General features: G+C 46.3%; 1 protein-coding gene across 5 annotated transcripts in view; it reads right to left on the reverse strand.

Annotated features, from left to right (window-relative positions):
* Positions 1-16,093, reverse strand: part of POFUT2 (protein O-fucosyltransferase 2) — a 114,943-nt gene that overhangs the window by 63,705 nt on the left and 35,145 nt on the right. For 2 of the 5 annotated variants that reach the window (XM_050916539.1, XM_050916542.1), the window contains exons 7-9: positions 13,856-14,036; positions 12,712-12,835; positions 10,279-12,485 (exon numbers count right to left, since the gene is read on the reverse strand). In XM_050916539.1, coding sequence (XP_050772496.1) covers positions 12,332-12,485; positions 12,712-12,835; positions 13,856-14,036 — 459 coding nt within the window. In that variant the 3' untranslated portion in view covers positions 10,279-12,331. Of the gene's footprint in view, positions 1-3,995; positions 4,629-4,711; positions 5,162-10,278; positions 12,486-12,711; positions 12,836-13,855; positions 14,037-16,093 lie in introns of those variants that run through there. The other 3 variants (XR_007768348.1, XM_050916540.1, XM_050916541.1) reach the window with 3 other exon arrangements.

A 16,093-nucleotide genomic window follows, 5' to 3' on the forward strand; every position in this document is an offset into this window, starting at 1 on the left:
TTTCCCCCACTTTGAACTTTAGGGTACAAATGTGGGGACCTGCATGGACACTTCTAAGCCTAATTACTAGCTTAGATCTGGTAACACTACCAACATCCAGAATTTCAGTGTCTGGGGCACTCTCTGTTCCCCCAAAACTTTCCCCTCCCTGGGCAGCCTTGAGAGGCTTCACCAATTCCCTGGTGAACACAGATCTAAACCCCTTGGTTCTTAAAACAAGGAGAAATTAACCATCCCCCTTCGTTTCCCCCCACCAATCCCTGGTGAGTCCAGATCCAATCCCCTTGGATCTTAAAACAAGAAAAAATCAAGCAGGTTCTTAAAGAAAGCTTTTAATTAAAGAAAGAAAAGTAAAAATCATCTCTGTAAAATCAGGATGGAAAATGCTTTACAGGGAATCAGATTCCTATAGACCAGAGGGACACCCCCTAGCCTTAGGTTCAAAGTTACAGCAAGCAGAGGTAAAATCCTCTCAGCAAAAAAAAAAAAAAAAAAAGACATTTACAAGCTGAGAAAAACAAAATTAAAACTAATCTGCCTTGCCTGGCTACTTACAAGTTTGAAACATGAGAGACTGATTCAGAAAGATTTGGAGAGCCTGGATGGACGTCTGGGCCCTCTTAGTCCCAAGAGCGAACAACACCCAAAACAAAGAACACAAACAAAGACTTCCCTCCACCAAGATTTGAAAGTATCTTGTCCCCCTATTGGTCCTCTGGTCAGGTGTCAGCCAGGTTTACTGAGCTTCTTAACCCTTTACAGATAAAAGAGACATTAACCCTTAACTATCTGTTTATGACATATGCAAATTAGATACAATCAATTTAGGCTTAAATAGAGACTGGGAATGGCTGAGCCATTAGACACATTGAATATTTCCCCATGTTAAGTATCCTCACACCTTCTTGTCAAACTGTCTGAAATGGGCTATCTTGATTATCACTACAAAAGTTTTTTTTTTCTCTCCTGCTAACAATAGCACATCTTAATTAATTAGCCTCTTAGAGCTGGTTGTGCAACTCTCACCTTTTCATGTTCTCTGTATGTATATATATATCCTCACTATCATTTCCATTCTATGCATCCGATGAAGTGGGCCAACGAAAGCTTATGCTCAAATACATTTGTTAGTCTCTAAGGTGCCACAAGTACCCCTGTTCTTTTTGCGGATACAGACTAACACGGCTGCTACTCTGAAATATGCCAATTTACTGACTGTTTGGAAATTTGAATTGGAATTGAAACATTGATACACACTTTAAAAGCATATACAGTGTATGATAGAATATGTGTATCTGAAAGTATAACAGATTTGAAAAGTATGAACATAGACTAGCTTCCTTGTACAGCTGTTGTTTTTTATGACAATGTCAGTGCATTCATTTTGGTGATGTTGGCCAGCCTAATAATTTCAAATTATGATTTGTAAGCAAAGTCTAAATGAGCTCTCCCTGACAGCTAGTGATGAGCTGGAGGCTGAGGGGAAAGGCTTTAGGACCAGATTGTATTTACATTCACACCTAATCTACCTAGGTATCCAGCAAACAGAGCTGTGTTGCCCAAGTGATAGATTGTGCCTGGGGTTGGGTTACAAATCACTTGAATGCGGGGGGGGGGGGGGGTGGTGGGGATGGGGGAATGAAATGTTGTTGTTCTTATTGTATGAGTAAAGGGAAGTTGAACTGTACTTAGCCTGTGCTGATTGAGGGCATCAGGAGAGAGGGTTGGGACCTGTCCCTCTCCACTGTTTAAAGACAGAGCTGATTAGGCTCCATAGAGAGTCTTTTGTTCTGTTAAGTGACCACTGCAGCTGAAATCACTGACAATCAGGTCTAAGTGCTCAGTCCTGCTGTGGGGACAGTGTTTTTGTGTAAAAGACAGCCCAGACTGCACTCCCAGCGAGGTTCCCCCACTGAGAGCTCAGCTGAAATCACTGAGAGCTGGTTGGAACCTCAAGAGACCAACTCACAGAGGTCACAGACAAAATGCTCCCTTTCCATCGCCGTGTATGAGCACGGAGTGCAGAAGAGCAGGCACTTGGCCTTGTCCGGTTACTGAAGTTAGACTTAACAGCCTGTAATTGCCAGGATCGCCTCTAGAGCCTTTTTAAAAACTTGATGTTACATTAGCTACCTTCCAGACATCTCGTACAGAGGCTGATTTAAGCAACATACATAACAACATAAGTTACATACCACAGTTATGAATGAGAGCGACCGAGGGGGAGAGCGCATGACAGCACGTCGGAGGAGGAACGAGAGCTAGGGGGAGCACACATGAGCGCATATTGTTGTAGGAATGAGAGCGAGCAACGGGGAGCACGCACAAGAGTGTGTTGGAGGAGAAATGAGAGTGAGCGAGGGGGCATGCGCACGAGAGTGCCTCAGAGAAGGAATGAGAGCAAGCGACGGGGCACGCACAAGAGCGTGTTGGAAGAGGAATGAGAGCAAGTGAGAGGGAGCATGCACGAGAGCATGTCGGAGGATGAATGAAAACGAGCGACAGGAGAGCGCGTCGAAGGAGGAATGAGAGGGAGTGCGCAAGAGAGCGTGTCGGAGGAGAAGGAATGGGAGCAAGCAGGGGGCAGCATGCATAAGAGTGTGTTGGAGGAGAAATGAGAGTGAGTGAGGGGGCACATGCACAAGAGTGCCTCAGAGAAAGAATGGGAGCGAGGGGGAGTGCCCACAAGAGCGTGTTGGAGGAGAAATGAGAGCGAGCAAGGGGAGCAGGTCGTTGAATGGCTGAGATGATGACTCCACAGGAAACACATGTAATATATATATTAGTCCATGCGATCTGTGCCAGAGTTACAGCCCTGGAGCCTTCTATTTACAGCCCATCTGCATGGCCCATTCAATTGCTTGGTCTCTGCTGAGATAGACAGCAAGGGGCCCATTAGCACTGGCTCAGCGACGTAGTTACTGTGTGGAACCAGACCAAGAGCTCGCTGCAAAGGTGAGGAATAATGGAAAGGCAGAGGGGGCACTGGTCACAGAGATGTGTCACAAAGCAAAGCCCCAAGGGTTATGGTTAGGGCCCTACCAAATTCATGGCCAAGAAAAACACATCATGGACCGTGAAATCTGTCTCCCCCTGTGACAGCTGGTCTTTTGTGTGCTTTTACCCTATATTATACAGATTTCACGGGGGAGGCTAGCGTTTCTCAAATTGGGGGTCCTGATCCAAAAGGCAGTTGCAGTGGGAGTCACAAGGTTATTTTAGGGGGGTCATGGTATTGCCAACCTTACTCCTCCATTGCCTTCAGAACTGGGTGGCTGGAGAGCAGCGGCTGTTGGCCTGGCACCCAGCTTGGAAGGCAGTGCCCCACCAGCAGCAGTGCAGAAGTAAAGGTGGCAATACCATACCACACCACCCTTACTTCTGCGTTGCTGCCTTCAGAGCTGGAAGACTGGAGAGCGGAGGCTGTTGTGAAGGCCAAGACCATAATAGGGTTCAAAAAATAACTAGATAAATTGATGGAGGATAGGTCCATCAATGTCTATTAGCCAGGATGGGCACGGATGGTGTCCCTAGCCTCTGTTTGCCAGAAGCTGGGAATGAGTGACAGGGAAAGGATCATTTGATGACTCCCTGTTCTGCTCATTCCCTCTGGGGCACCTGGCATTCGTCACTGTTCGAAGACAGGATACTGGGCTAGATGGACCTTTAGTCTGACCCAGTATGGCCATTCTTATGTTTTTATGGGAAGGTAGGGACACCACCACCTGTCAAAATAAGTTTGGCAAGTAGCATTCTCCCTAACTATTTCTGGGGAAGGTTTCCGCCCTATTGCTGCTAAGGAAAAGACCTTACTGCTGCAGAAGCAGCAGAACTCATGGGCTTTTTTTTCTGCTGGGCTGATTATTATTATTTTGTCAGTTGTGCTGTTCCCTTTCTGCCTCTTAAACTCATAAACTTTAAGATCATAAAAGACCATCAGGATAATCTAGTCTGACCTCCTGCACATTGCAGGCCACAGAATGTCACCCACCCACTCCTGTAATAGACCCCTAACCTCTAGCTGAGTTACTGAAACCCTCAAATCATGGTTTAAAGACTTCAAGTTACTGAGAATCCATCATTTAAACTAGTTTAAACCTGCAAGTGACCCATGCCCCATGCTGCAGAGGAAAGTGAAAAATCCCCAGGGTCTCTGCCAGTCAGATCTGGAGAAAATTCCTTCCCAACCCCAAATAGGGCAGTCAGTTAGACCCTGAGCACATGAGCAAGACCTTCCTTTTGCAGGCAGCAACAAACTGTCAATGGCAGATTCCATCCAGTTCATTTTTTAGCTCCTTAATGCAATGAGGAATCTAAACAAATGCCCAAAATATTATTTGGGTGGAGGTGGGGAGACAAAGCTGAAGACAGGTGCCCTGTAAACTGTTCAGGAACATCTGCAGTTTACTCAGCCTCCATTTGTGGAAAATGTATCAGAGCATCTTCTCTGAATGATGCCATCCCTGCCTGAGCAGCACGTCCAAACTGATGAGCCAAATAAAATAAAATAAAATAAAATATAAAGTATCTCTGAGTTCATTGCTGTTCCAGTTCACTGCTCAAAAGGAGTAATGCTCTGCACATCACATGAGAAGGAACTTCAGCCTCTTGTGTGATTTGGTTTTTATCTGACTAGGGTCAGAAATCCATTGATGTAAACACTAAAATGCACTTTTCCAAGGATCATTGAAAAACTACAATATTAAAATGTCAGCCACAAATGCAATCACGCAGGCAATTGCTGTACCATTACAGCACAAAAAGCATCAGTCACAGATCTAATCATGCAAGCCAGCTCTCTACAATTACAGAGTAACTGCCATCAGTTGGATACCATTGCTTAGGCTAATTCCATGTTATTACTGCATAAAAACATCAGACACTCAAGTCAGACCACTGCAGCTTTACGCAGTCCAGCAGGATAGGCCAAAGTCTACTAGCTAGGAAAGTGCTTTGTGCTCTAATACCATCTGCACCAGATTCTCACCAGAGCTCAGTAGCACAAAGATGCTGGCAGGCCCGGGCCCCTAACGTTTTCACCCTTGAAGACAGCAGTCACGAGGCAGAATGTGAGTCAGCCCTTTTCCCCTTTGGCTGTCGCAGGCCACCTGTGTGGGAAGCAAAGACTGCAGAAAGCTCTGGGCTGGTCACCATTTTTCATCTGAAAAGGGTTTTTGCCCAAAAAAAAAAAACGACTTTTTGTAAACAGGAAATTTTGTGTGGAAAATGTGTTTTCCTTGAAATTTTAATCAAAATGATTGAGGAAAAATTCCTGTGAAAACAATTCTCTTTTCATTTTCATCCAAAAGTTTGAACAGCCCCCCTCTCCCCATGTTCATTCAACCAGCTGTAGCACCAAAGACTCCAGGCCGTGCCTGAGAGCACTGGGAAGCCAGGCTGGGAGGAAAGCACCGCCCCAGAGGGAGGGAGAGTCCTGCCAGGCTATGGCTGCAGAGAAGCAGAATTACAGCTCAGCAATTTTCTCTGCTCTAACTGTTCCCTCTATGCAGGACTCTCCTCCTGAGGAGACAGCAGCTCCAGGGCATCCCAAAGGAACAGGAGAGGGTGGTGCTGGAGCCTGCTCAAGAACATGACTCCTTTCAGGCCCTGTTCCTTCACAGCCCACGTACACACCTCCACTCCCCACTCCAATGCTCTTCGAGTCCTCCCCACCCACTCCCTGCCTTTCCCTCTCCCCGAAGCTCTGTTAACATCTTTGCAGCTGCCCAGCGGGGTAGCAGTAGAGCTGCACAGAAAGGGGCTGAACCCTCCTGTGCTGTGACATGAAGCATGTCTCATGGCAAACTCTCTTAGCGCTACTGGTTCCCATCTCTCCCTCTCAAGAGATGTGTACTTAAGCTGGTTTTCCCCAGATGTCCCTGCACTTCCCTCAGCTGAATCTAACTTTTCTTTTCAGCCCGTTTCCAATGTCCCGGCTCTCTGCGTATTCTCTTTTGCCTGTCACAACTCCTCCCAATTTACTGTGATCTGTGGGTGTCATTTATGTTGTGGGGAGAGGAGTTATGTCCAAAAGGGCCAGGCAAAGGCAACCAGAAGAGAAGGAAACTGCAGGGCTAGAGCATGTTGTCTCCTAGCTACAACCAGGCTCACCCCGAGAACAGGTGCCAGAGCCATGCAGGCTAAAAAGGGGCATGGTCAAGAGGGCAGGGGAGGAGTCAGGGGACAGCCTCTACAAAGGACACATACTTCCCTCAAAGGAGTGGATGAGCTCTCTCCAATCCAGGCTACTGCTGCCCAAGTTAACGCTTCAACACATGGACCAGCCCGAGGAACAGAGTGCCTGCAGATAGCTGCTCTGGGGCTCCAGAAACATTCTTGTTGCAATCTGAGACTCTGAACAGCTGGAGCAAGATAGACGGGTGGGGAGGGTGCTTGTAGCTATCGATAGCTCTGTGTGTTGGCCACATGTGGCTGCAGATTCTCCTCCAGCACACCATGGACACCATGGAAATGGCCACCCTCATGCTGGGGTTTCAGCCAGTCCATGGCTTGTTCCAACCATTTGTGAAGTATTGTAATTGAAGGACATCAGTCTCGTCATGCCTTTGGCATCCTGCTTACACGTCTGACAGCTCCAGTGCTATTCCTATGGTGTAACCAGAGAGTGACTGTCTCACTCTCAATGCGCTCCAGTGAGTCCAAACACCCTAGCCAGTATTTTCAGCTGTCTCATCCCTCTGAAAATCAGGCCCCTCTAAAAGTCTCTCTCCTGGTGGGCACCAAAAATGGAGATACCCAAAATCACTAACATTTCTGAAAATCTTGGCTACTGGTAACAGCTGAGGTCTTCAGATCCAATCCCCCTTTCCATCAACCAAATGATACACCCGGAGAGTTCACATGAAAGGATCCACAGCAGCTGCTACAAATGCACACAGGCCAGGTCTATTTGTAACCCAGGACTGTACACTCAGAAGCATGAGTTAGCACATAGATTGGAAACTCCATGGCAATGCCACTAGGAACTATGATAGTTCTCAACAATGCCACTCCATTATCTCTTGATCACAGGGTGCTGAACTCCCAGGACTGCTGCAGAAGTTATAGAAACATGTTAGCAACATCGCAGATGGGAGTGTGGAGTGTTCTATGTTCAGTTCTTATGATCAGCAGAGTCTATACTAGTCTCTGTACAGGTTCTAGATAAATTTGACCAAATAGTGCATCAGACGTTCCAGTCCCAGCAGCTTTGAGGTGTCAGGTTTACACTGTAGGCCAGAGCAGCCGAACAGGATTTTATGCAGAAGAGGCAAAGCACCCAGGCTGTCTTCAAGCTGCCCCCGACCTGCACAGGACATTGTAACTGACTACTCCCGAGTGCAAAGTGTGTGCTGAGATGGGGTGCACTGGCGTGGGTATAATCCTTCAACATCTTGGAGGTGTGAGTTAAACTGTGTAAATGGTTTGTGAGCGAGAAGGAACCTAATGGTCCCACCCCAGTCCCTGCTTTCCATATCACAGCATCACTGTACTATTCAGCATGACTGGCACTCCCTGCTCAGGAGAGGGTCATGCTGTAGGAGATTACAGCAGGTGAGTTCCAGCTCTGCCAATTCGCTGTATCGAGTGTTGTTAGACCCTTCACCTGATGAGAATGAAGCCCATTCATAAATAACAATGTTGTAACAAATCCATCCACCTACCCTTAAACACTGAAGATGATTCTATTCAACAACCATAACAAAAAAAATAAAATACCCCCCCCCCCCCCCCGCAATAGAGAGGGGTATATGCCCTGGCAAATAACAATTAAGTCAATGCCTACGAGGTGGGGTAAAGTCCACCCAAGGACATTCATGCATGCTCAGATATTGCAGGTGTGAACATGGTATGTGCTTCCTTCACAGGATGTTGTGCTAACAGCATTACACACATCTGCTGTAACAATGAAGGCTTATTATGATCTAGTACAGAGGGGACCTCAAAATCACCATGTTGAGACGTTCTGCTTTGTATGTCTAAATAAACTGAGCAGGATACGAGATTTAAATCTGATTAAAGTCACTGGCATGTACTAATTACACCAGCATCATTAAACCACCACCCTTAAGGTTTTTACGCTGAGCCATCATCCGTATTTGAGGTGCTTGTTGAAATGCAAGCAGTTGTTACTGCTCTGTGTGCAGATCCAGCTCAAAGGCAGTTTGATCTCAGACAGTCTGCTGTCACCACCTTGTGGCAAAAAGACTGTACAGCCATTCACTGGTCTAAATCAACCACACACCCATTGCACATCAAATCATTTTTAGAGGAGCGATATTTCACTGGCCCCTGTCTGGTATGTTTTCCCCAAGGCTTTTATGGGATTACTATTCCTTTTATGGTGGTGGTGAGTAAAAGATCACAGATTAGATCAGGATTCCTTTCCATTTTTGTATCTTCCTCTGGAGTAGCTTCCTTGGAATAAAGATGCAAAATGTTAACCGGTTAACCGATAAGCATCAGTATTGGTAAGGTATTCTGGTTAACATTTAAGCTCCAGCTGCAGGACTCCGCTGCCGCCCCACCCCTGGGGTCGCAGCTGCCAGCCCTGTGCCCAAGGGGCCAGCAGAGTCCTGGACTTGTGGGGGGGTTCCAAAGAGGATGGAGCTCGGCTGTTTTCAGTGGTGGCAGATGACAGAACAAGGAGCAATGGTCTCAAATTGCAATGGGGGAGGTTTAGGTTGGATATTAGGGAAAACTTTTTCACTAGGAGGGTGGTGAAGCACTGGAATGGGTTCCTTAGGGAGGTGGTGGAATGTCCATCCTTAGAGATTTTTAAGTCCCGGCTTGACAGCCCTGGCTGGGATGATTTAGTTGTGGTTGGTCCTGATTTGAGCAGGGGGTTGGACTAGATGACCTCCTGAGGTCTCTTCCAATCCTAATCTTCTCTGATTCCATGACCCGTGGCAGCAGCAGAACCCCAAGTGTACAGAGTGGCAGCCGGGACCCGTGGTGTGGGCCAGCAGCGAATGGAGTCTCAGGGCATGGGGGTGGCAGCCGGGATCCCAGGCATGTGAGGAGGCAGTGGAGCCTAGCGGTTAAACTTCTAAGCAGTAAAATTTTAATAGTTTAAGCATTTACTTTTTTTAAACGTTAAACAAGAACAGGCATAAAGACTCTTGATTCCACAGCCTTCTCAATAATGGCATTTTCATTATTTTAAACATTGTGGTGGATACTTTTGTGCACCTCTCCCTTCCCCTTTATATTTTCAGCAGTGAAAATTCCTACTTCCATTTTTCCCGGAGTGGAATGCAGAGAATAAATTAACCCCTGAGCTGACATTTTCCTACCCATCACAGAGGAGGAGACGGTACGCACTGCAAGAAGCACAGCTGAGTTTTGGGACTAAGTTTTCTTGTTTGAAGCCAGCTGAGCAGCCAGAGAGCAGAGAGGCGAAGCACCTCTGAGGTGGAAACATGGTGCAGCCTGCTCCATAGACACATCAGTGTAAACGTATTTGGATCACGGCTGAAAACCACCCTGTTTGTGTACTGAAATTAGCTACTGAGGCAGAACATATCCACTATAACTGCAACACACAGCCTGTGGCTCTGGGACCACATGGACTGCTTTAGCCCTGCCTGCAGCTCTCATTTTGAGTTGAATGCTTCCCATGACAACTGTGCAATCATGTCCTCCATCAAGAACACTGGCTCAGTGCGTTCCACCTGCATGTGCCATGGGAGAGGCAGGGAGTGAAGACACCTGCTTTAATAGGTTAGTTCACAGAACACAGCCAGATTATCACCTACACTCCGCATTTGTGGAGGGCTCTTTTCTCAGTGCCCAGCACCTTGGACAGCCATTCACACCTGTGCAGTGTGCAAAGGGACCATAAATAGCACTAAGTCAGAAAGGGGTAATGGCAGCACAAGGTGCCAGGGAATCACAACTCTGCCACCCTTGGATGGTGCAACAGCTCATAATCAGGGCAGAGAATTTCACCCGGTCAGTCCTGCAAGTTGAGCTAGAGCATATTTTTAAAAACACATCTGATCTCAATTTAAAGACTGCAAGTGACAGAAAATCTACCACCTCTCTAAGTAAGTTGTTCCAATGATTAATTCCCCTGTCAAAAGTTTGCACCTTAATTCAGTCTAAACTGTCTAGCTTCAGCTTCCGTCCATTGGATCTTGCTCTGCCTTTGTCTGCTAGGTGGCAGACTAGATCATAATGCCCCCTTCCGCAATTAGAATCCATCGATCTGACATGACAGAGCTGGGTACGTCACGTGAGGGAACCAAGAGCAGTAAGAAACATGGAAAATTCACATAAGATACTACAAAGCATTTTATTTTTCATAAGAAATTGAGGTATACAGTTATAGGTATTCTTTTGCACAGCACGCAGGCTAAGTGACAACAGTGTCCAACTCAGCTGGAAAAGGCACTGCTTGGAGCATACAAGGCTCCCACAAGCTTCATTTTGTCACTGGAAAGAAACCCCTGCTGTACAGAGATACAAATAAATAGCTGGTAACAACACAGGAGGCCTGAAATTACTGATTATGAGGAGACTGTACAAGTTTTTCCGCACACAGCACAGGACAAGCTTGCCTGGCTGTCTGAGAGCGTACAGTAAGATTCCTAGGGAGAGCACAGGAGGGGTGTATTACTGAGCCCAAGTGGGCAGGCGTTAGACATGAGAAGAAGCCCAATGGGACACAAGAAGGAACCGAGAAGAATGCTGCTGAAATAATGAAAGAGGCGGGGGGTGGGTGAAGGGCACAGTAAGAGCACACTTGACAACAAGAGGAAGAACCCATTAACTGCAGGGTGTTCTGTTCAAATTTAGAGGAAAAACATACTGCTGAACTCTGAAAATGACGGTTCCCCTTTTTCTTAAACAGACCTATCGGAGACCTCGCAGAGCCACGAGCCAGATCAAAACTGCAAGACAGAAGTCTACCTGATGCACACCATGAACAAAATATTGCATGTAGCCAACTCTGAATAGTGAGAGTGTCAAAGATGTTAGACAGGCTTCATTTTTGTGAAGTGTTTTCTCAGATGACCATTGCACCCTCTTCTGCCCACACTGCAGTTAATGTAACAGCTTCCCATGCCACAATGGCTGACAGAAGGGGGTACCCCACGACTCCGCTTCCATGTGCCCTTGCTGAGTGTGACATTTCGGTCCCAAGGGAGAGTGTTACCTGCATACAGCTGTACAGGTTCACTTGGGAGATTTGATGGTGACGCAGAATTAAGGGGAAGAGCAAAGAGTCCGATGATTTTTATAATGGCTGGTCAGTTTTGGCATGTCTGAATCCAGGGATGAAGTCACACCCTGTAACGCTTTCAACATGCACCAGGCCGGGAGTGGAGGGGGAAAAAAAAGATACTCCATTCTGCTCCCCCTGTGCAGCTGCAAAACACCCTCAAGCCTAAACAAGCAGCTCCATGCTTTGAAAAGTTCTTCTGGCAAAGCAGAAAACTCCCCAAATGCTGTTTATATTTGCCTTGATTTGAGTGAGTTTAACATGGGAGAAAGGTGCTGACTGACAGCTCTATAAAATGAAGCCTCCTGTTTAGAGAGAACACGTACGTGACAGGCAGTGCTCGCTTTCCCTCGCAGCCCCACTAACCAGCTTTGGGGTTGCCAACCTAGTTCAGTCTTTATGGATTTCAGCCACAGACCTCTCTGACAAGAATTGCTATTAAAGGTGCTAGCTGTGACACTGGTCTGTGTTCTGGTAAAAATACCACCTATCCTTCTCTATTACGAATATGAAATGCATTTTTGTACCAGTTTGAAATGTTAAAAAATTACTATTTGATTTTCCCTCCAGAACTGCACATTCTGTGCACAATCTGCAGCCCTCACAAAGTGCAGGTTACAAAACCTAAATGTCCTCCTTGTAAACAGATACCACTACAGTGAGTCAAATAAAGCCAAGAAGCAAATAACCACCTGAACATAGGAATGTGGTACAGACTATAGCTATGTTATAGATACAACACTTAAAAAACAAACAAAACCAAACTGTTTCAAGTTTTTTGAGTGAAAACACTTTTGCTGCCTCCTAAAACAATGCTTGGCCTCTTCAATCTAAATGAAACATTTAGAGAGTGAGTATACTGTCCTGGCATACTAGCTAGACCAAGAACCGAATCCTTACCTCACTTCATTTTGACCAGTTATATCAGTGCCTGGTCAGGAGAATGACCACGGTATTGCTACCCAGTTGTGCTTAAAACCTAGACTCAGAGCTAACACCAGGAAGAGGAGGAAGTGGTAGCTTGGCTAGAAAGATCTGTTTCCTGTGAGTGTTCTCTTGGTTTGGTGAGCTCACCACTTACTGCAGTCCTTTGGAGTGGTGTTATTAATAAACAATTTTCCAGTGGGTTGGCTGTTCACAGTTTCTCTCTTTCTCACCACAAAATCGGTTGTAAGTGGTCCTGGGGTCAAATCCCAGGATCTCCCTTTCCTCGTGAATCCGGAAGGAAAATGTTGAAACCGAGGTGCCAGTAAAATACCTGTGAAGGAAAACAGAACTGGTTATTGGAGAAGGGTTTGTTGTTAAGATAAAAATAATGGCCTTATCAATGTGTAATCTGTTTATAATGAGTTATCTGTAATCAGAAACACAGACATTACTGCATCTCAGTCAGTCGCATTATTTAGGTTTACAAGATTCAATAATTTTAAAATCTGACTTCACATACAAACCTAACAGACATGGGCAAAAATCAAACTAGCTACCTAGCATGTGCACAGATCCATTGGTCAATAATTGCTATTCCTCCATCTTTGTAGAGTTCTAGCTCCTCCCAACTGGGTTCAAACCTCACCATCTCAGGCAGTAATTTCTTGAGCTCTTCAGTCTCTGAAAGGAAAAAAAAAAATACTATAAGCCACCCGGCACAGTACTGTTTGTGAAAATGACGAACCTTGTCCTATACCTACATTCCACTGAACAGTGGACAAAACTGGCAGAAAGATTACAAAGCAGAGGAAGCTCAAAACTGACCTAGGATTTGTAAAACACTTCTTGCTACATGACTGGGCGGTTTTGGGGGACAGGTGCCAATGAAGGCATGTTAGACACACATTGCATGGATGAGATAGCAAATGCTGATGGAGTGAGGGGGCCTGGAACTGATGGACCTGTGACCACTAGTCTCACTTTCAAACCCTACAGAAGCAACAGACAGAGAATGATTGCACATCTAGGTTATATGTCACAATGGCCTCCCCTCTCCGTGCTTTTTTAATGTCACCGTGGAATTATATAAAGAACAGTTGCAGCGGAAATGGGAAAGAAGAGGAAGAAAAGACAAAAATAGCCTCCTCTTACAATGAGAAATTATTAAAAACAATGTGAGATGTTTTCCTGTGAATTTAACGCATATGAAAGGTGCTACTTTGACGGGTCTGGAGAAAGAGTCTTATTCTTTCCCAGAACAGGTACAGCATGGCCAGAACCTCCCTTCTTTACCAATGGGCCTCATCCCTACCCATAAGAGGCCAACCCTATGGCTGATGAGAGTTCAATCTCCCAAAGCTGCTGGTTATAGCTAGTCACGATGATAGTTTGTGCTATGTGGACATCTGCTCCTGGGAAACAGACCAGAGCATCACGCTTGTTTCATGCAGATGGCCAAATAGCCTGTGTGAAACACTCAGTGACTACTTTCTAGGCACTACCTATTTGGGCTGGATTGCAACGGTCAGCACGGAGATGAAAGGCTCCAACCCCCCTTTCAATTTCCTGAGCTGTTCACTCTCCCAGGAGGGCTATCGATATTCAATCATCCATGAATATGAAGTGACAACTGTTGCCACAATGACAAATCTCTATTGTGAAGTATGACCAAGGATTAAACAGGGTTGGAAAGCTGCATACCCTCCACAATGGCATCAGTAGCTATGAAAACTCTCTTAAGTTTATGCTTTTCCATCAGGCTGCGTATTTTCTTCACTGCTCCATGAAGGCTTGGCACATCTTCTCTGTGACCCCAGATGAAGTCTTTTCTTCTGAGGTGAACTCCAAGGTATGGCCCGCCTACAGCAGTGCCCAGCTTTACCTGTCAGAGAACAATCAGCACACGGTGTAATCAAAATGCACTGGTATCAACTCAGAATGAAAAGGGTCTTGAGTACATGAACACTTGCGCTGCAGTAGGTAAAGCACTGTGTTAATCCAACTAAAGCGAGGTGTTGTAAAGTGTGTGTTGACAATATTTTGTAGCACTTACAGCTGATTACTGTGTTTTGATATCTGGCAGCAATGAATAAATAAAACAGGCAAGATGGAGAGAGCTGTTTATAAAGATCTCAAATTTATCATCAAAGAGGGTCCTCATTAGACTAAAGCAGTGACCGACAGTTCTGAAGAGAACATTGCTCCATCCAACAAGATGCAGAACAGACAAAACGGAAGAAGTAGCCCGTCACGGAAGTGGGTGTGGCAAACTGTGCTCAAAGCCGCACCCTGGAATCCCCATATTCACCACTGTCCTATAACTATGATGTGTTCTGTACAATGTATGCCTTGCGAGGTATCATTTTAAAAGTCTTGATCTGTGGAACATTAATATCCTGTGGATTGTATGTGCTATTAATGTACAGGAAGTTATGAAGTTTTGCTATGTGTGTTTGTAGCGGGGTGAACACCCACTCCAGCCCTGAAGCGGTTGGAAAAGCCCTGCAGAGGTCTGGGGCTGAGCAAGGGAGTAAAACCCCAGCTGATTGGGGGAAGTGGCTGCAGCTGGGGCCATGCTCCAAACTGAGCAATTGGGCCTTATAAGAAGGACAGGGCAGGCAGAGGGAGGAGTCTCTCTCTGACTTGAGAGGGAGACAGGCCTGGTTGCTGGGGAACTCACCCAGGAGACCTAGAGGGAGGCAGGGCTGGGGAAAGGCCTTGGGGTCTGGGAAGCCCTAACAGCAACTCCCCAGGCTGCAGGGTCTGGTCCTAGGCCCACATAGGTATTGGGCTTGCAAAGGGGCAGCTGGAGGGTGGGTAAAGGCAGCCAGTCCAGACCCCTTGTTACCTGTGACGATCAGCTGATACACTGCAGTCTGCCCCAGGGTGTGGGGGCTAAACAGAGACTGGCAGTAGCCATGACTGAGGCGACGTGAAGATAAGAGATGGGGTTCCCTGGGTGGGGAAACCCAGAGACTGTGGGGTACTGCAGGAGGCAGAACCCTGAAATAAGGGCACTGGGGTCCTGGGAGGGACACGGGGGCCAACGGCAAGCGGATCACTGGCCTGCAGAGGGTGCTCCTGGGTCAAAGAGCTAATTCCCGAGGACAACCAGCAGGAGGTGCCGCAGGGGTGAGTCTGCGCTGTGCTACAGTGTTACTGAAATATGTTGTGAGGCTGGGAACATCCACAACCAGCCTTTCAGGCGCAACAGTGGAGGAGCCAGACGCTGCTGACAGCCCATTAAAGGACTCCACACTCCCAAGGACTATCCCCGAAACCATATACAATGGAGACTTCTTCAAGAGAGCACAGCGACAATGGAGACTGCTTCACTCACCTCATAGCAAAGGATCTTTCCAGCAAGCTGGAAGAAACTATAAAAGAGGGAAAGTGACATCATCACTTGGCCTCACTCCCCCACAACTCAACATGTGGAAACACATCTGAAAGACTGAACTGGGGAGGCAGTCCCAAGCTAAAGGAGAGTTCCAGCCTGTGTATGGAAGATCTGTAACCTGCTTGTATGATCTATCAGGGTGAGACTGCTTGATTCAAATCCTTGCTAGTTTACAGAACAGATTGTGATTTTACTTTTATTTCTTAGGTAACCAACTTTGATATGTACACTTATTACTTATAATCACTTAAAATCTATCTTTCTGGAGTAAATCAATCTGTTTTTTGTTTCACTAAAAATAGTGCATTTTGGCTGAAGTGCTTGGGAAAACTGCTCAGGAAGAAGAGCTGATGTATGTCCTCTCCACATTGAAAGAGCGGTGGACTGGGTTATAAACCTATAGTGGTCAGGCTTCTGACCAGAGCAGGTCGGTATAGCCCTGGGGTCCTCAGTTGGAGAGCTGGGAGAATTGGCTGGCGCCTCTCTATTGTTAGTTCATGAGTGGCTAGGAGAAGCATTCATGTAACTCAACTGGGTGT

The sequence above is a fragment of the Gopherus flavomarginatus genome, chromosome 10 (assembly GCF_025201925.1).
Source record: "Gopherus flavomarginatus isolate rGopFla2 chromosome 10, rGopFla2.mat.asm, whole genome shotgun sequence".
NCBI lineage: Eukaryota > Metazoa > Chordata > Testudines > Testudinidae > Gopherus > Gopherus flavomarginatus.